Raw genomic sequence first — 20,597 nt, 5'->3', positions numbered from 1 at the left:
ACGATGTACACGGACAGCTTTTTGTACCACACCTTGGCCTTCCTCAAAGCACTGTACGGTTGGAGGAGTTGATCGGAGAGATCAACGCCCCCCATGTTTTTGTTGTACCCCAGTACAGTCCGGTTTGCAGACCTGTGTAGAGGTACCCCGTACACTGCCGAGGGCACTGCCATCACCGTGTATGGTGGTCAAGAGAAGGACATCCCTCTTGTCCTTGTACTTGACCACCAGCAGGTGGTCGCTATATTGGGCTTTGCTCTCACCTTTTCTGAGCATTTGCCCAAGTAGCGTCTTCGGGAGGCCTCTCTGATTTTTGCGGACAGTACTACAGGCTGCGGTACCTCGCGCAGAGAGGGATTTGTAGAGTGGGATGCTGGAATAAAAGTTACTCTCACACAGCTTGTAGAGTTTGATTCCGTACCTGGCCCTTTTGCTGGGCAGGTATTGACGGAATCTGAGCCGCCCCTTAAAATGAACCAAGGACTCATCCACGCAGATGTCCCTTTTGGGCACGTACACTTCAGCAAACTTTTTGCTGAAGTGTTCGATGACCGGCCGAACTTTGAACAGACGGTCAAAATTGGGGTCATCTCGTGCGGGACACCGTGCATTATCGTTGTAATGCAGGAACTTATGGATGGCCTCAAAACGCATCCGAACCATGACTATTCGGAACACTGGAGTGTTATATAAAATATCTACACTCCAATATTGCCGAATTTCTGGCTTCTTCACGATCCCCATGTGGAGGACCAGGCCCCAAAACTGCATCATTTCAACTGCGTCTACAGGAGATCAGTTAGAAAATGATGAACCGGGGTTTTGCTCCAAAAATTGCCGAGCATACAAATTAGTTTGCACCACCATGAGGTTAATAAAATCCTCAGAGAAAAAGACTTTAAAAAAGTCTACTTCTGTGAGGCCGGTGGTGTCAAACTTGATTCCTGATTCTGCCACAAAATCAGGAATCAGTGGCTCGTAATTTTCAGGGGGCGAGGTCCATATGGGGTCCGAAGAGGGTCGCGCTGGTTCATCTTCAGGAGTGGGCGCTGCCTGATCTTCTCTCCTGGGGCGCCTGCGTGGCGGTTCCGCAGGACTCGAGGAGGAAGATGAGGAGGAGGAGGATGAAGAATCTGAAGAGTAGAGGAATGTGGGATCCTCTCCCTCGCTATCAGTGTCGGAGGCAAGGAAAGCATATGCCTCCTCCAATGAAAAGCGCTGCTGGGACGAACGGGACTTTTTTTTGTGAGTATGGTGCTTGGGTGTAATATTTATTGGTAACTATGTGTACTTGTGGGGGGGGATAGTGTTTGGTGAAAACTATTCTGAAAGGAAAAAGCTAAAGGAAAAAAAAGAAAATAGGGAAAAAAAAATACCTGTGAAAGGAAAAGTCTAAAACAGCAGGCCCTAGCTCTGATAAGTGAACTGCGTCACTTATCAAAGTTCGGCGGCGGCTGGGTGCGCGGACGGGGATGTGAAAAAAAAAAAATAAAAGGCACGGGTTTAGACGCAGCGGCTGGGTGCGCGGACGGGGATGTGATAGAAAAAAAAAGAAACGAAAGGCACAGGTTTAGACGCAGCGGCTGGGTGCGCGCAAGGGGATGTGAAAAAAACAAAACGAAAGGCACGGGTTTATACAATCAACGCTCGGCGGCGCTAAGGGGGGAGAAAGAAAAGCGAGCACGAGTGTTGATCGGTGAACTGCGTCATCAATCAACGCTCGGCGGCGCTAAGGGGGGAGAAAAAGAAAAGCGAGCACGAGTGTTGATCGGTGAACTACGTCACCAATCAATGCTCGGCGGCTGCTAAATTTGGGCACGGACAGACGCGGCGCAAAGTGGAGGTGGAGGGAGAAGGGTAAGGGGGGGTTAGGGTAAGGGGGGGTAAGGGTAAGGGGGGGTGAAGTAAGGTCAGGACAGGATTGGGGATGAACACTTACGTTTGTAGTCTCTCTTCTTTCTTTAGCAAGAATTGTGGTGTCACAGGCTACTGTGGCACCACAAGTCTCAGCACAGGAGGGAATCTGTCAGCGTGACCGCTCTACAGGAATCCTCACCAAGTGTGAGGATTCCTGAAGAGCGGTCAGACAGATCAGGGACAGGTGAGACAGGTCACACCGCTGTAGTGACCTGTCATTGGTGGGATCGAATGATCACATCGATCCCACCAATCAGAGGAGGCCCTGGTGACGCCGTTGTTGCTAGGCACCAGCCTATGATTGGAGCTCTCAGCTCCGATCATAGGCAGGTCACCGGCAGGTGACCAGCAGGTCATCATCAGGGCACAGCGCGGGCACACCGCTGCTGTGCCCTGATTGGCAGAGCTGCAGGATCTGGCAACGGAGGTGGCAGGGAGATGAGGCAGGGCACAGCCTCCATGGATTTCCAAGCAGGAAACAGCGCGGTAACACTGCCGCTGTGCCCTGCGATTGGCGCGATCGATGTGATCGTTGATCGCGCCAATCCAGTGGGTCTGTTCTGATTGGCGCGATCGACGATCACATCGATCGCGCCAATCAGAGCTACAGGATCCGGAGCAGCAGGGCAGCTGAGGAAGGCTCCGGATCAGGTATTTTCAGGCAGGGCACAGTGCGGTAACACCACCGCTGAGCCCACCGATTGGAGCAATCGATGTGATCGCGCCAATCCAGGGGGGTTTTGGCCGGTGCCTGGGTTGCCAGGCACCGGCCCCAGGATCGAGTACATCGGTACTTGATCCTAGACTGGGACCTCACTGTTTCAGCCAAGCTGATTAGCTGAAGCAATGAGAAAGGCTGTGATTGGCTGTTTAGAATTGAACAGCCAGTCACAGCGATCAGGAGGCGGGGGGGGGCGCCATACCTCAGGATGCTGAGGCCATCTTCCCCAAGGTAAGATGGCGTTGGAATTTTAATGCGATCACCGCGACTTAAGTCGCAGTGTCGCATTAAAGGGCATGACGTACTATCCCGTCGCTGGTCATAGGGGCCCACCCCACCTCGACGGGATAGTACGTCTAATGTCAGAAAGGGGTTAAACATAAGCAGTTGAAATATTACACTTGTAAGCCAGGAAAAAAATTGCGTTACATCGTGTTATCAAAAATAAAATCCAGAAAATCACACATTGTATAAACTATAGAAATTTAGTTGCATTTTGCAGTGAGAGCATCGGGAGCAGGGGGTTCCTTTATCATAAATGGCATAAGATAGGGAGTAATCAGACTAGATGCTTCCTGAGGCCTATGTGAGGTGAGGGTGGTCTGTGCCAGGCACACTTACCCCTCCTTCCTCCAGCATGTCCATTTCCATGATTGTCCTGTCCGTGGCCTATGAGCCTGTTGTGCAGTCAGAATCACTGCGGCGCAATGCTGGAGCTGTAGGCTGAAGCATCCTCTCTGCTATGCGTTCCATCGCTGGAGCGCACGCTCTGCCCGCCTTAGTGATGACATCGGAAGTGACGTTACCAGAAGTGGCACGCTCCCCTCCGAGACCCCGGAAGCTGCTAGCTGCCTGTCTGAATCTGCATTCCACCTGTTACGAAAAACCCTTTTCTTTATTCACTTGAAAAATATATTTAGTAGAGGATAAAACATCAGCGATTACAAAGGATAAAATGTGATATCAAGCTGGATTCCTTATTTCTTCTCTGACTTCTCCACGCCTTGACACAGCGGTTCCATGCTCCGAGTTTCCAAGGAAGTCGATCATGGTGAGCTGGACTTTGTTTGATTCCACCTGGAACGCCTGACCTCCCACGCCGGATGTGGCGGCGTGAAAATGGTGCCCCGTTCCAGCAGTCCAGCTGCCTGAGGGGCACCAGCGTTCAATCCCCTGGAGCACTTGCTGGACCCAGGAGTTCCACCGCGGTCCTGCGTCCTGAGCCGAGAGCCTCCCACTGGGAGGAGTGGCTCTACCCAGGATCCTCATCCTACTCCTGGCCTTTGGGGCAGAGGGACTCCCCACCGGGAAGTTTTGGCCCTGGGCCTCTTGACAGGGGAAATGGTATTGGCCCAGCCACACGATCCCCCTGAGCCCGGTAAGGTTGTGCAGCATCTCTCGTGTCCCTCCATGCAGGGACAGGAAAAACACTGAGGGAAAGGGGGTAGGACGGGACCTTTTAACCTCTCGTGTGCTTCCTGTCCCTGAAAGGAGGACAACATCTTCCATGGTGCAGTCAGGAGCGATGTCCTGGAAATAAGTATTTGATCCCTCTGGCAAATAAGCCTTAATACTTGATGGCAAAACCATTGTTGGCAAGCACAGCAGTCAGACTTTTTTGTAGTTGATGATGAGGTTTGTGCACATATCAGGAGGAATTTTGGTCCACTTTGCAGATCATCTCTAAATAAGATTTCGAGGCTGTGGCTTGGTAACTCAGAGATTCATCTCCTTCCATAAACTTTCTATGGGATTAAGATCTGGAGACTGGCTAGGCCACTCCGTGACCTTAATGTGCTTCTTTTTGAGCCACTCCTTTGTTGCCTTGGCTGTATGTTTTGGGTCATTGTCTTGCCGGAAGACCCAACCAAGACCCATTATTAATGTCTTGATGGAGGGAAGGGGGTTGCCACTCAGGATTTTATGGTACATGGATCCATCCATTCTCCCATTGATTCGGTGAAGTAGTCCTGTGCCCTTAGCAGAGAAACACCCCCAAAGCATGTTTCCACCTCCATGCTTGACAATGGGGACAGTGTTCTTTGGGTCATATACAGCATCTCTCTTCCTCCAAACAGCAGTTGAGTTAATGCCAAAGACCTCAATTTTTGTTTCATCTGACCACAGCATCTTCTCCCAATCACTTACAGAATCATCCAGGTGTTCATTGGCAAATATCAGATGGGCCTGCACATGTGCCTCTTGAGCAGAGGGACCTTGTGGGCACTGCAAGATTTTTTTTAAACCTTTACGGCATAATGTGTTACCAATGGTTTTCTTGGTGACTGATCCCAGCTGCCTTGAGATGATTAATAAGTTACCCCTTGTAGTTTAAGGCTGATCTCTCACCTTCTTCATGCAGGAACCAAGTTGATTAGGTGCGTCTAACTGGTCTGCAGGAGCCAGAACTCTTAACGGTTGGTAGAGGATCACATACTTATTTTTCACTAGAAAATGCAAATAATTTTATACAATGTGATTTTCTGGATTTTATTTTTGATATTCTCTCTCTCAATGTTAAAATTAACCAACCCTTAAAATTATAGACTGTTCATGTCTTTGTCAGTGGGCAAACTTACAAAATCAGCAAGGGATCAAATACAGTTAGGGCCAGAAATATTTGGACAGTGACACAATTTTCGCGAGTTGGGCTCTGCATGCCACCACATTGGATTTGAAATGAAATCTCTACAACAGAATTCAAGTGCAGATTGTAACGTTTAATTTGAAGGGTTGAACAAAAATATCTGATAGAAAATGTAGGAATTGTACACATTTCTTTACAAACACTCCACATTTTAGGAGGTCAAAAGTAATTGGACAAATAAACATAACCCAAACAAAATATTTTTATTTTCAATATTTTGTTGCAAATCCTTTGGAGGCAATCACTGCCTTAAGTCTGGAACCCATGGACATCACAAAACGCTGGGTTTCCTCCTTCTTAATGCTTTGCCAGGCCTTTACAGCCGCAGCCTTCAGGTCTTGCTTGTTTGTGGGTCTTTCCGTCTTAAGTCTGGATTTGAGCAAGTGAAATGCATGCTCAATTGGGTTTAGATCTGGAGATTGACTTGGCCATTGCAGAATGTTCCACTTTTTGGCACTCATGAACTCCTGGGTAGCTTTGGATGTATGCTTGGGGTCATTGTCCATCTGTACTATGAAGCGCCGTCCAATCAACTTTGCAGCATTTGGCTGAATCTGGGCTGAAAGTATATCCCGGTACACTTCAGAATTCATCCGGCTACTCTTGTCTGCTCTTATGTCATCAATAAACACAAGTGACCCAGTGCCATTGAAAGCCATGCATGCCCATGCCATCACGTTGCCTCCACCATGTTTTACAGAGGATGTGGTGTGCCTTGGATCATGTGCCGTTCCCTTTCTTCTCCAAACTTTTTTCTTCCCATCATTCTGGTACAGGTTGATCTTTGTCTCATCTGTCCATAGAATACTTTTCCAGAACTGAGCTGGCTTCTTGAGGTGTTTTTCTGCAAATTTAACTCTGGCCTGTCTATTTTTGGTATTGATGAATGGTTTGCATCTAGATGTGAACCCTTTGTATTTACTGTCATGGAGTCTTCTCTTTACTGTTGACTTAGAGACAGATACACCTACTTCACTGAGAGTGTTCTGGACTTCAGTTGATGTTGTGAACGGGTTCTTCTTCACCAAATTAAGTATGCGGCGATCATCCACCACTGTTGTCATCCGTGGACGCCCAGGCCTTTTTGAGTTCCCAAGCTCACCAGTCAATTCCTTTTTTCTCAGAATGTACCCAACTGTTGATTTTGCTACTCCAAGCATGTCTGCTATCTCTCTGATGGATTTTTTCTTTTTTTTCAGCCTCAGGATGTTCTGCTTCACCTCAATTGAGAGTTCCTTTGACCGCATGTTGTCTGCTCACAGCAACAGCTTCCAAATGCAAATCCACACACCTGGAATCCACCCCTGACCTTTTAACTACTTCATTGATTACGGGTTAACGAGGGAGACGCCTTCAGAGTTAATTGCAGCCCTTAGAGTCCATTGTCCAATTACTTTTGGTCCCTTGAAAAAGAGGACGCTATGCATTACAGAGCTATGATTCCTAAACCCTTTCTCCGATTTGCATGTGGAAACTATCATATTGCAGCTGGGAGTGTGCACTTTCAGCCCATATTATATATATAATTGTATTTCTGAACATGTTTTTGTAAACAGCTAAAATAACAAAACTTGTGTCACTGTCCAAATATTTCTGGCCCTAACTGTAGTTATTACCTTCACTGTACATTCCTTCTGTACATAGGCTGGTGACAATGTGTGTGTTTGTGTTTTATCGACTTAGTAATGAGGGTGTCGGGCCGACACCTTTTTATTACACTAAGCCTAGAGAGAAAGGTGTCAATGACATGCATCAGCATGAAAAAGGTGGTGTTGAACCAAGAAATTACATGACATCTTTTTTTAAATCTCTATTTATTCATTGCTGCACAAAAACGTATGCAAAAACGCATACAAAACGCGGCAAAAACGTGTTTTTTTCCTGCCAAGAGATGCAGAAATCTTTCAGAAATTTCTGCAAGCAAATACTCAACATGCGCACATACACTCTTCAGGTGCATCTCAGGAATTAGGAATGTGGATTTAAAAAATAATTTTAGACCCAATTTTTTTATTTTCACAACGGTAACAGTAGAAAATACACCCCAAAATTTGTCGTGCAATTTCTCCAGAGTATAAATTTTACGTTGTTCTGTGAAAACAAAAGAAATATTTTAGCCCAATTTTTTTTTCTCATTTTAACAAGAATAGCAGGAGAAATTGGACCCTAAAGTTTGTTGTGCAATTTCTCCTGGCTATACTGATACCCCATGTGTTCAGATTTTGCAGCAATGGTTTGAGGGTGCCATGTCACATTGGCAGAGACCTTGAGGTGCCAGAACAGCAGAACACCCCAATAGTGACCCCATTTTACAAACTACACCTCTCAATGAATTTATCTAGTGGTGCAGTTATCATCTTGACACCACAGGTGTCTCACAGAATTTTATAACATTTGGCAATGAAGAAAAAATACCACCAAAATTTAGTTTTAGCCCCAGATTTTACATATTCACATGAGGAAATGGGTAAAAATAGCACTTGACCTTTATAAAATGTTTGTTGAAATGTTTCACATCACAAAGAAGATTTCTAATAAGCTTGCAATAAGAGTTGTTTATGCTCATCAGGCTGGAAAAAATTAAAGATTGGAATCCACAGAAAGATTTTGAACAAATGGAGGAAATTAAAAAATCATTATCACCTTCCAAAGGAGTGGTGAACTAATGAAGATAACTCAAAGAACAAGGTATTTAATTATTCATCAAGATCAGAAAAGAGCACAATGTAACCACTAAGTAACTAAAGGCCTGTCTTACAGTAGCTGACGTTAATGTGTAGTGACGAGCGAATATACTCATTACTCGAGATTTCCCGAGCACGCTCGGGTGACCTCCGAGTATTTTTTAGTGCTTGGAGATTTCGTTTTCATCGCCTCAGCTGAATGATTTACATCTGTTAGCCAGCATAAGTACATGTGGGGGTTGCCTGGTTGCTAGGGAATCCCCACATGTAATCAAGCTGGCTAAGAGATGTAAATCATTCAGCTGAGGTGAGGAAAACAATCTCCGAGCACTAAAAAATACTCGCAGGTCACCAGAGCAACGAGTATATTCGCTCATCACTGTTAATGTGTCCTCCATCAATAGAACACTGAACAATGGTGTTAATGGCAAGATTACAAGGAGAAAGTCACTGCTCTTCAAAAAGAATAATGCTGCCCATCTTCAATTTTCCAAACATCACCTGGGCTATTGGAACAAAGTTTGGTTGAAAGATGAAACAAAAAAAAGAGCTTTCCGGTTTAAATGAGCTTTATATTTGGAGAAAAGAAACACTGCATTACAACATAAGAACTGATATCATCTGTGAAACACTGTGGTGGTAACACAATTGGAGCGGCGTTTTGTTCCATCTGAGCCAGGATGGCGTGCAATCATTGATGGAGCAATTAATTCTGAATTATTCCATCAAATTCTAAAAGGAAAATGCCAAGACCATGAGCTGAATCTCAAGAGAACAGCACAGCATTTTAATAATGATTAAAAGAAGAATGCAATTAGTTTTGAAATGACCAAGTCAAAGACGTGAACTTATTCCTATAGATATGTTGTGGTAGAACCCGAAATGAGCAACTCATGAGAAAAAAACCAACCTGGTAGAAAGAAATGGGCTAAAATTTCTCTAACCCGATTTGCAGGACTAACCACCACCAGATACTGAAAGAAAAGGTTCACAGACTTTTGTTACTCACAGACATGTTTATAGGATCATTTTCCGTGTTTAAAAAAATAATAGTCTAATACTTTGACTCATTTGTTTGATTTGGTTCTTTTTATGTCCTTTTTTTCTGATAATAGTTTTAGGTCAAATTTATACAGAAATGTGGAAACTTTCGAGCGTCATTGTATATGTGGAGTCTTAAGGTACCTTCACACTAAATGACGCTGCAGCGATCCAGACAACGATCCGGATCGCTGCAGCGTCGCTGTTTGGTCGCTGGAGAGCTGTCACACAGACAGCTCTCCAGCGACCAACGATGCCGGTAACCAGGGTAAACATCGGGTTACTAAGCGCAGGGCCGCGCTTAGTAACCCGATGTTTACCCTGGTTACCATCCTAAAAGTAACCAGGGAAAGCTCTGCTTTCCGGCCGCTGTGCTCACAGTGAGTACAGAGAAGCACAGCGCCGGGGGACAGACAGCGGAAGGTAAGTATGAAGTGTTTGTTTTTTTTTTTACTTTTAGGATGGTAACCAGGGTAAACATCGGGTTACTAAGCGCGGCCCTGCGCTTAGTAACCCGTTGTTTACCCTGGTTACCAGCGAAGACATCGCTGAATCGGCGTCACACACGCCGATTCAGCGATGTCAGCGGGAGAGCCAGCGACCAAATAAAGTTCTGGCCTTCTAGCCCCGACCAACGACATCACAGCAGGATCCTGATCGCTGCTGCGTATCACACTGAACGATATCCTAGCCAGGACGCTGCAATGTCACGGATCGCTAGCGATATCGTTCAGTGTGAAGGTACCTTTATTCACACTGAGGATCTGAATGGGAGAACAGGTCACAGAGATGATCTCCTCATCAATGCTGACAGGATTAAGATTAGAGCTGTGCACTCGCTTCTCATCCTCCATTTTTCACACTGACAGCTATGACTGACAAGTGGCGGAGAAATCCTAGTGACCTAGGAGCAATGACTGCCATGACTGGTTCCCTCCCTGCTATGATCTTCAGCTCACTAGGACAATGCTGTGAACACGATTTGAACCTGTGCGGAAAACCCCCATTCATTTCAAGTGCAAACATCTTAACCACTTGGCCACCACAGCTCACAATTCACATCATATGATTATGAACATTCAGCACCTGTCACTGCATAATTACATATGGCAACAGTTTAAATCTGTAATAAAAATATACGCTGTAAAGTAGAAACTTGCACTCAAAGGCAATGCTGATTATCGTCACTGGTCAGGAACCAATGAAATCATTTTAAAAACTGTGGGAGGCGATTCATCAACGCTTTCTTGACAAATTTCTGTCGAAAAAGGCTTAGAAAAGTTGCAATATTTTTGTGCAATGCAAGGTTGCACAAAAAAAATTCACCTTTTGGCATTTTCACGCTTTTGTTGAGCAAGCTCTGTTTAAGTGGGCGGAACTGGAGCGTGATGGAGGCGTGGCAACGACCGCTAGTCAAATTTAAGACGTGTGGTGGCATTTGTTCAGCTACAAATCTTGCTCCAGAAGTGTCTTGAGTAAGATTTGCGGCAAGGCGCACATAGCAATGCACAGTACTAAGCGCCTCGCCTGATTCATTATAGGCATGTGTCTCTAAATGAATTAGGAGAATCCACTCCAACGTGCCCCTTCATCAAGACCTGTGACAGAATCGCCATGCTTAATGAATCAGGGCCTGTGCGCTAACTTCATTTTTAAATGGGGATAGGGTTGTCAAGATAACTTTGATTTCTTTTACTTAAAGGGAACCTGTCACCCCCAAAATGGAAGTTGAGCTAAGCCCACCAACATCAGGGGCTTATGTACAGCATTCTATAATGCTGTGGATAAGCCCCCGATGTAACCTGAAAGATGAGAAGAAGAGGTTAGATTATACTCACCCAGGGGTGGGCGGTCCGATTTGATGGGCGTCGCAGTCCGGTCACGGGCCTCCTATCTTCATCAGATGACGTCCTCTTCTTGTCTTCATGCTGCAGCTTCGGTGCAGGTGTACTTTGTCTGCCCTGTTGAGGGCAGAGCAAAGTACTGTAGTGCACAAGCGCCGGGAAAGGACAGAGAGGCCCGGCGCCTGCGAACTGCAGTACTTTGCACCGGAGCCGCAGCGTGAAGACAAGAGGAGGACGTCATCCTATGAAGATGGGAGGCCCCGGACCGCAACACTATCGGACCGGATCGCAGCGGGGACCGGACCTAGGTGAGTATAATCTAACCTGTTTTTCTCATCTTTCAGGATACATCAGGGGTTATCTACAGCATTACAGAATGCTGTAGATAAGCCCCTGATGCCGGTGGGCTTAGCTCAACTTCCATTTTGGGGTGACAGATTCCCTTTAAATTATCACAAAAGTCTTTGATGGTAAATGTCACATTCATGTAGTTTACAAGCATCCAAGGAAACAGTGTGGCAATGCCAATGAACAAAATTTCACCTTTGAAAATATATGTATAGCTACCTGGAGGTGTAAAGAGACTAATCACTATATCTAAACTACTACCTATACGTTTATTTTGGTAATTCAAACTTTTGCAAAACCTGCAACTGCATTAAAACTGTGGACAAAAATATTGTCATGGTTGTAGTATGCAGAGGTAGGTCTCTCAGAGACAGCACTGTTCACATTGTGGCTGGTCTGGAGAAATTCATTAATATTTGATGAAAAAGTTATTTTAAAGGGAATCTGTTGGCACAAAATGACTGTTCAAAAAAGTACAGGTGCTTGGCGCATCATGGTGTGGCCATACCTTTAAGTGTACCTTCCCACCTGCCTGTTTTCCATCTATCTCCAACATTTCTGACCCTATGAAGCTAGATCTGTCAAAGAAGAGAGGAGGGAAGAGACAGATGGAAAACAAGCATGTGGGAAGGTGTATATAAATGACTGGCCTCACCAAGGGTGCATCGAGCACCTGTACATGGATTGAAGAGTGTTTGTGTGCTGACAGAGTCCCTTTAAGTGCAGCTTCCCATATACTTGTTTTCTATCTATCTCAGCCCTTTTCTGTCTCTAAAAAGCAAGAACGGTCAAAGAAGAGGGGTGTTGAAGATCGAGGGAAAATAAGTAGGTGGGAAGGATCACTTAAATATTTGGCCACGCCAAGGATGCACCGAATGTATTTGCTTGGTCTGAACAGTCACTCTGACAAAATTCCTTTTTGCCATACTGAGTAATACTTGGCATTTGCCAGTATTATTTATCATGCATTATGGGAGAAGGGCAGGATGTTGTTAGTCATCATACAGATGTTAACAGAATTCTAAAACAAAACTAATAATGCACACCAAAAAAACTAGGGTATACATTCATAGAAACGGGGAAAAAAAAAACCTTTATTTGCGCTTGATGCTTGCATTATTGGAATTGATAATATATAACACCTCTTTATATAAAATATAATACCTACTGCAGAAGATAACATTTTAAGAAAGGTATTCAAATGTAGACACAAAAAAGTGAGATATAAACTTACAAAGAAAAAGGTCATAAAAAGCAAGCACAAATTGTTGGTATAAATCAGAATTTCAATCTTTTTTTCTGGGAATCATGGGACAAGGGACACGCCTGGAATATGGTAATCATTTATTTCAATTTACTTTGCCGAGAGCCCAAAGCTTACAACTTTGTAAACATCAAGACACATTTTCTTACAATGTGCTAATCAAATGTTCTCAGGCCGTAGACCAAAATGTTGCCTTCTCCTCCTAAGAGTAACAAGCGGCCCGGGACTCTGATCTTGAATTTGTAAGCGTAGATTTCCCACATGGTATATGAATAAATTGATCCATGGTTACGAATATCTTGGTGGAAAACTGTAGATCACTTTGGTCCTGTTTTTAAAGACGGTCCAGAACCAAACGAATTCACGTAACTTGTGTTCACCAGAATGAAATACAAGAAAACATCTTTAAAACAATTGCTCTCGGGTTAATGCGGAAAACAGATTCCTTTAACTTACGCTCATAACATACAAAAATAAACCGCCATCGTTTTCAGCAAAAAAAAGCTTTCCTCAGGAAAAAAATTATTGTTTTTTCAGCCGTCAAAATAAAGGAATGTAAATAAGCAATAAATACAGAGTGTGCTTCTCCATATTGACATATTTACAATTGATTCTTTGGCTTATGTTTGGGATTCCTTTAAAATAATATATATGGTGCGACCCATGTAGAAAAAATATTAAGCCAAGTACAGTTCCATGATGCTTGAAATGTAGAGAGAATTACAGGAGTTTACTGCCAAATCTGCATCATTTTAGACAAATTTTATTTAAAAAAAAAAAAAGAAATTGCCACATTGTAAATGGATACATGCAACATACTGGCTCGAGAGTTGGCTTGTGAGGCGGCTGCATATACAAATACATACAAATCCTGGAGAGACTGTCCAGTTCTAGGATCCAGCAGTGATCATGTGGCACTAAAGTCATCAATACTGTCTCTACAGTCATATAAACAGCTCACGTCCTTTGTATGAAGATACAGAAAGTCATAAGAAAAATACTTTTTTTTTTCCTTTAGCTTTTTTTTTTTGTTTTTGTTTGCTTGGTTTAAAACTTAAAAGGTCCCATGTAAAAATCCCCCACTGCACAGCTGGAGTGACGCTTGTCCGAACTTGGCACATCCTACTATGATGATTCTAGGTATTCCAATGAGACATCGTAGCAGAAGCGGTACTGTTCCTGTGAAATGAAGAGTAATTGTTAGTAGAATGAAAAGGATATTCACTAAATCGGTCGTCGCTGTCAGGTTAGGAGGCTGTATTGAGCCAATAAGACAAGTCATACAGGTTGAGGTATTGATGCACCTACCTTATCTTCATTACAAAAAGTTTCAGGCTCTATATAAAAATCATGACACGGTGTCATAAATATCTAGTTTTCTCTCTTCTAAATATTCCATGGTACAATGCAATGGCAATATGTATACCTCGGTGGTTTAAAGGGGTTGTCCAGGACTTTAACACTGAAGGCCTATCCTTAGTATAGGCTATACACACGTATGTGTGATGGGTGGTGGTGTAACACCTGGCACTCCCACAGAACAGCTGTTCCCGGGGTCAGCGGTGGCCAGAACTGCTCAGTTAAGGAGGTGCACAGCACAGCTCTGTCCACAGAATAGTGGCTGCAGCCAGGTACTGCACATCTACCCCATATTGATATAAATAGGGGGTGGATGTGCAGTACCTGGCCGCGACCACTAAATAGTCAACGGCACTGTGCTGTGCACCTCTTTACTGAGAAGTCCCAGTCGCTGCCAATACTGGAAACTGATCGGCGAGGGGTGCCAAGTGTCACAGCTCCACTGATCAGACACTGATGACCTATCCTAAGAATATCCTCAATGTCAATGTCCCGGACAACCTTTTTAAAGAGCACCTGCCACCATTTCAAAAGTGCCTAATTTTTGTTCTTATTTTATTCCCATTGGCCTTGAGTATTCCATTATTTTCTCTCTTAAAATCAGCCATATTATTACGGAGATATGGGCCTTTTTATTAAGATCTAATCTTTATGGTGTTTGTCAAGGGCATATGATGGAGCGGTGAATAATACAATGCACCATGGGCGGCCATACCGCCGGTTCAACTGGTGCGGCTGCACCGGGGCTCCTGCAGTACAGCTAATAATGAGGACAATCTGGTTATTTTATCCGGCCCCGAGGGGCCCCTGGCCAGATTGCTCTCTTGTGCGGCAGCTAGGGAGCAATCCCTGCACTCCGCTGCCTGCAACAGAAAATGGGAGCAGAGCTGCAGGGAATTGATCCATTTCACTCACTTCCTGCCTTTCTTGCTGCAGTGCGAGTGCTGACTGAACGATCCTCCCACAATCCTCTGCACATTGTGGGGGCGGGGCCACAAGATCCCAGGAAATTCAAAGGCCCATTTGCGTGGCTGCTCCTGACACCATGGCAACCACAAGCACAACTGGGGCCCCCAGCCGCGCAGTCCGGTGCAGGTGAGTAGCGGCGTCCGTCCCAGAGGTGGGGGGTGTACGGATATGAAGCAACGAGGACGAGACGTCTGCTGTATAACTGGGGACAGCACAAGCTGGCGCCATATACCCGAGGGAGCAGAAGTCAAAGCATGCCCGCCAGGTTGGATCTAGAGCTGTTACGACTCGCACAGCAGCGGCTGAATGACATCATTTAGCACCGTGGCTGTGCGAGACAGGAAGCTGCCGGAGATGGTGCGATTTGGGATACCGTGTGGTGAGGTGTGTGTATGCAGAGGAGACTGGTGCTGTGTGTATGTGTGTGTGTGCGCAGAGAGGTGACTGGTACTGTGTGTGTGTGTGCAGAGAGGTGCATGGTGCTGTGTGTGTCTGTGTGTAGGTGGAGGAGAGGGCAATTATGGGAATGAAGGGGCAGAAGGCAGTCATTGGGTTGAGGGCAATGATGGGGCAGAAGGCCATGATTGGCTTGACAGAGAGGGCAATGATAGGGTTGGTGAGGGAGGAGGAAATGATGAAGGTTGTGAAAGGGCAATAATGGGGGTGGCGGGGGAGGGGGAAATGATGGTGGTGGAATGGGCAATAATGGCGTGGTGGGGGAGAAGGCAATGATGGTGGCAGTGGAAAGGACAATCATGGGGTGATGTGGAGGAGGCAATGATGGAGGTGGTGGAATGGGCAATAATGGGGTGGTGAGGAGAAAGCAATAATGGGGGTGGGGGAGAGGGTAATAATGGGATGCGAGGGGGAGGAGGACAATGAGGGGTGTGGGGGATTGGGATGGGAGGAAGGGGGATTTATAATGTATTTAGGAACAGGGGAAGGTGGAGGTAGACGTTATTGTCGATTATTATGCCTAACCCAGTCCCTTAGTATAAAGTGTACTCACTTGTGTATAGCGCAGCCCCCTTAGTGTGTGAGTGTGTGTGTGTGTGTGTGTGTGTGTGTGTGTGTGTGTGTGTGTATGTATGTATTATATATATATATATATATCTTTGTCGCCTTAAAAGGAGGGGGGCCCAGACATTTTCTGCACAGGGGCCCCAAGCTGTCTGTGTCCGCCCCTGCAATGTACCTAAGGACACACTCCCCAGAGAATTATATGAGCCACACCCCCTTGTACAGAGCATAAAAATGTGCACTAAATAAAAAAGGCCATAATAAAAAAAGACAGAAGAAAAAAACCCCAAAGCTAAATACTCAGGGAGTCCTCTTTAAGAACATGTCTTCCAGATTCTAAAACTCAAAGCTTGCTAAGGCTAAATAGGAGAAAATGTTTTCATACCCCCACCACAAAATGATTTTGCCAATTGGACAGAACATAGAACTATTGTATAACTAAGTACATGTTATTTTAAAAATGTTGTCCACCTTTGAGGAATCGACTGCCTGGAAAGGGTCAAAGGGGTTTTCCTGTTTTGCAAAATCACTCTTATCTGGCCACATTTTGTTTAAAATAAAAAATAACTGTGCCGAATCTCTGCTGCTGCACTCAGTGTATGCAGGTCTGAAGCTACGTCAACAGTGCGATAGCCAATCTGTGACCTCAGCGGCTCTTTAACTCTGGAATTCTGGAATGCGGTAGATAAGCCCCAGATGTAACCTGAATGATGAGAAAAAGAGGTTATATTATACTCACCCAGGGGCGGTTCCGCTGCGGTCCGGGGCCTCCTATCTTCATACGATGATGTCCTCTTCTTGTCTTCACGCTGCGGCTCCGGCGCAGGCGTACTTTGTCTGCTTCGTTGAGGGCAGAGCAAAGTACTGCGGTGTGCAGGCGCTGGGCCACTCTGACCTTTCCCGACGCCTGCGCACTGCAGTTCTTTGCTCTGCCCTCAACAGGGCAGACAAAGTACGCCTGTGCCGAAGCCGCAGCAGGAGGACCAGAAGATGACGTCATCGTATGAAGATGGGAGGCCCCGGACCGGACCTGCGACGCTCATCTGCCTGGACCGCAGCGGGACCACCCCTGGGTGAGTATAATCTAACCTCTTTTTCTCATCATTCTGGAAACATTGTGGGCTTATCTACAACATTACAGAATGCTGTAGATAAGCCCCTGATGACTGTGGGCTTAGCTCATCTTTGATTTTGGGGGTGACAGGATCCCTTTAAGGACTTCTGTCTGAAACGCGTTCGCTCATAGTCTACCCTTGGTGGTTGTGACAGTTTTTTGTATACTTGCCTAATAAATTGAGAATTTTATGAAGATCCTGACACTTGAATTCCTGTTTCCCGTATATATCTTACATCACCTTTTACCTAACTACATCCAATAACGATAACAGAAACTCCAGTGTTTACATGCAGTACTGTCTTATTCTGATCCACACACACAAACACACAGTCCTACAGAAAAGCAGAAAGTTACAGCTGTCCTAATGTGAGCCAGCAGAGGGACGCCAACTTAAAAGCTCTGGAAAAAAAGAGGATAATCACAAAATTTGACAGCTTTTTTCTTTTTGATTTAGAACCAGACTACTTCTGGATGTCCTACAGACTATAAACATCTGGGAAGTCCACAATTCACCCTGTACAGATGTCCTCAAATGTCAATCCTGTGTAAGCAGCTTGCACAAGATTGTGAAGCTAAGGGGGAGGAAAGCTGGCAGTCACATTCCCAGAGAGAAGATAAACATGGTTTATTACCATAATTTATGCTTACCTTCTCAATCTATGAAAAAACAGTGCTGTACCAGTGTATATAAATGAAGCACTGTTAGTGCTTCCTCCTCTGAACTCTGCGGTCATGTGACTGCAGGGTATAGAAAGGGAAAATATCCAGTCAGCTCTCCTATGCTGCAAATTTATATACCCCTGTAATTGGGCCCTATATACCAGTCCCAGGTACAGGGTTAATCAGCAATACAAGAATTTGTTAATATGTTAAAAATGCCCTCCAATGTGTGTACAATAAATGAAATAAAAATAAATGAATATAATAGAATTTAGCACATGCAAAAAAACAAAACAAACTATATATAATATATATATATATATATATATATACACATACAAATACATAAATACAAATACATATACACAAACATGACCAAGTTAAATTGTGCTTTGTAGTCCTGCACCCATCAAAGGAATATGTCCTTGACGATTATTAAAAAAAAAAAAAAAATTAAAGAAAAACTACAGATTTTGCAAGTTTTCCCACTTACAAAGAATGGAGAAGTCTGTTATTTTTTATTGTAAGTACATTGCAACTGTGAGCCAAAATCTTACAAAAACAAATTCAGAATTTCAATTTGTATGATTTTTGCATAATTAATTTGCATTTTATTTGATTTATTTGTGCAGGTCAACAATTTTGTTCCTGGTGTCCTTAGACAGCTCTTTGGTCTTGGCCATGGTGGAGAGGATGGAGTGTAATTGAGTGTGTGGACAGGTGTCTTTTATACAGGTAACGAGTTCAAACATTTGCAATTAATACAGGTAATGAGTGCAGAGTAGGAGGCCTGCTTAAAGAAAAATTAACAGGTCTGTGAGAGCCAGAATTCTTGTTGGTTGGTAGGTGATCAAATAAATATTTCATGAAATAAAATGCAAATTCATTATTTAAAAATCAAAGAATGTTATTTTCTGGATTTTTGTTTTAGATGGTCTCACACGGTTGAAGTGTACCTACGATAAAAATTACAGACCTCTCCATTGTTTGTAGGTGGGAAAACTTGCAAAGTCAGCAGGGTATCAAATACTTACTTTCCCCACTGTGTGTTAAGAAGAAATATTAACATAGATTATAATAACTCCACTCCATTTAGGTAAATTGTGCAATGATTAATGTATCAATTTGAGCCAACTATGTTCTCCCCACCTTCTGTATCTGGGGATATTTCTTAGGAAACTGTGCTCAAGTGTGTGCTGGAAATGTAAAGCCATATTTTTTCGATATTGAAACAGTATGTGTAAATCACATTAGCTTTGACTTCATAGCCAGGCGGCATAATAAAAATGAGTTAGGACCTGATCCTCGGCAGGCACACTGTTATAACACTGGTGCAGTTATTTCTAACTCCTGGATCCAGGAGTTTGTGGGAATAAATCAGGTTTACTACTATGGGCAATGAAGTTGCTTAACAGACAGGTGGTAAATACATAGAAATTATATTGCTTGGCAAAATGCTATTACATTAGGGTGCATGTAATAATCTATCTACCTGATAGATTATTGTGATTAAAGGTGTATTTTCACAGTCTATTACTGTGCCGTCCATGCGTTTTACAGCAAATTAGTCTTGTGATGTGGCTTTTCAACCGTAGTTTTCATGGGTCAATCACTTAACAAATGTGTCTTACCTGTGACAAAAATCGTGGTCAAAAACAGCTGTGCAAAACGGTCAATTTGGGGTAAAAACTAGAGCGCACTAATGGCCTGTACAAACACATGCAGATAATGGGCAGCAGCTTGCTAAAAACAGTAACCAAACTGAGCCAGTGCATATGTTCGTATAAGTGCAATGCATGCAAAAAAAATGCGCTGAACGCTGAACAATTGCCACTTTGATGGCAATTTGGGCATACTAAGGTCTAAGGTTTCTCCTTGTGGAGAGTGACATACCAGCTCTGGCATGCCAAGGTAAGGAGGCTTATTCGCCGTGCAATTGTCTCTTCAGAGAGGAAGAGGACTTGAACGCTATAGTGCCAGGAGGCTAATAAGCCTCCTTACCTTGGCATACCAGAGCCGGTATGTTACTCTCCACAAGGAGAAACGTTACCCCTTAGACGTCTGTCCAGAGCCTCTCACCTAGCCTAATCAGTTCTCATACGTTGCACTGATGAGGGCCAATAGCCTGGAACACGTGTCTGCGAATTGAGATTCTGATTTCACAAGTTATACTGCAAGACTCGTTAAAGGGTCAATAATGACTTGTAGGATTGCCGCTTCCCATAAGTGATGCTATAGAGTTCAAGTCCTCTCTGCATTTGGACATACCAGAGACTTTGCATAGGACCAGCGATCCTTATGCCTCCATTATTTTTAGCCCAGTAAACTAAACTAGTGAAAGTAACCTCCTGGTTCATCAAGTGATTTGTTATAATTATTGCTAATACATGGTAACTAATTTCTACCACTGCTGATTTACATATAAGCAATTTCACAGCACATTTTGCAGAATTCAAGAGATGAAAGTAAAACTAGGAGGTTTGCAAAATGCAATTAAGACAGATTCCTTTGTATGTGCAGGATTATTAAAAGTCAAACAAGTCCCATTTTATGTTTCACATCCCTTAAAAACAGCCATACATTACAGCAAAAAAATAAAATCAATAAAGGAGCAAAGAAATGAAAAAAAATACGTGCAAAGAAGAAAAAATAATTAGCAAACAATTATCCAAACAAACATTATTTCTCATTAACTACACAGCTCATTTGAGGAATGTTTGCTTAGTAGGATTTCCATAATTTGCCCTGGTTCCATTGTTCCCTTAGCACAGTGATATATGCAGGAGATCCCAGGGGCCAGTTACTTTCTCTGCAAACACTAGATCATTATGAGTTGATGAACCTGATTAAGCAAACACAAAATGTTACGCTGGAACACACAGGGCATAAATGTGCTTTGCCATTATAAAAACAACTCTTTATAGAAGATTTTGACTGTTTTTTATGACTATGGGGCTATTTGCTGAGAGAAATAGACTAAAGACATAAGTTATACCCATGTTCTAT

The 20,597-nt window shown here is 43.9% G+C and overlaps 1 protein-coding gene across 9 annotated transcripts in view; it reads right to left on the bottom strand.

Moving 5' to 3' along the window:
• Positions 1-12,531: 12,531 nt before the first annotated feature.
• Positions 12,532-20,597, bottom strand: part of PTPRK (protein tyrosine phosphatase receptor type K) — a 413,915-nt gene continuing 405,849 nt past the window's right edge. For 8 of the 9 annotated variants that reach the window (XM_069726055.1, XM_069726057.1, XM_069726060.1 and 5 more), the window contains one exon: positions 12,532-13,645. In XM_069726055.1, coding sequence (XP_069582156.1) covers positions 13,592-13,645 — 54 coding nt within the window. In that variant the 3' untranslated portion in view covers positions 12,532-13,591. The remainder of the gene's footprint in view (positions 13,646-20,597) is intronic. The other variant, XM_069726064.1, reaches the window with a different exon arrangement.

The sequence above is a fragment of the Ranitomeya imitator genome, chromosome 5 (genome assembly GCF_032444005.1).
Source record: "Ranitomeya imitator isolate aRanImi1 chromosome 5, aRanImi1.pri, whole genome shotgun sequence".
Classification (NCBI taxonomy): domain Eukaryota; kingdom Metazoa; phylum Chordata; class Amphibia; order Anura; family Dendrobatidae; genus Ranitomeya; species Ranitomeya imitator.
This window is presented reverse-complemented; position numbering and strand designations above follow the sequence as displayed.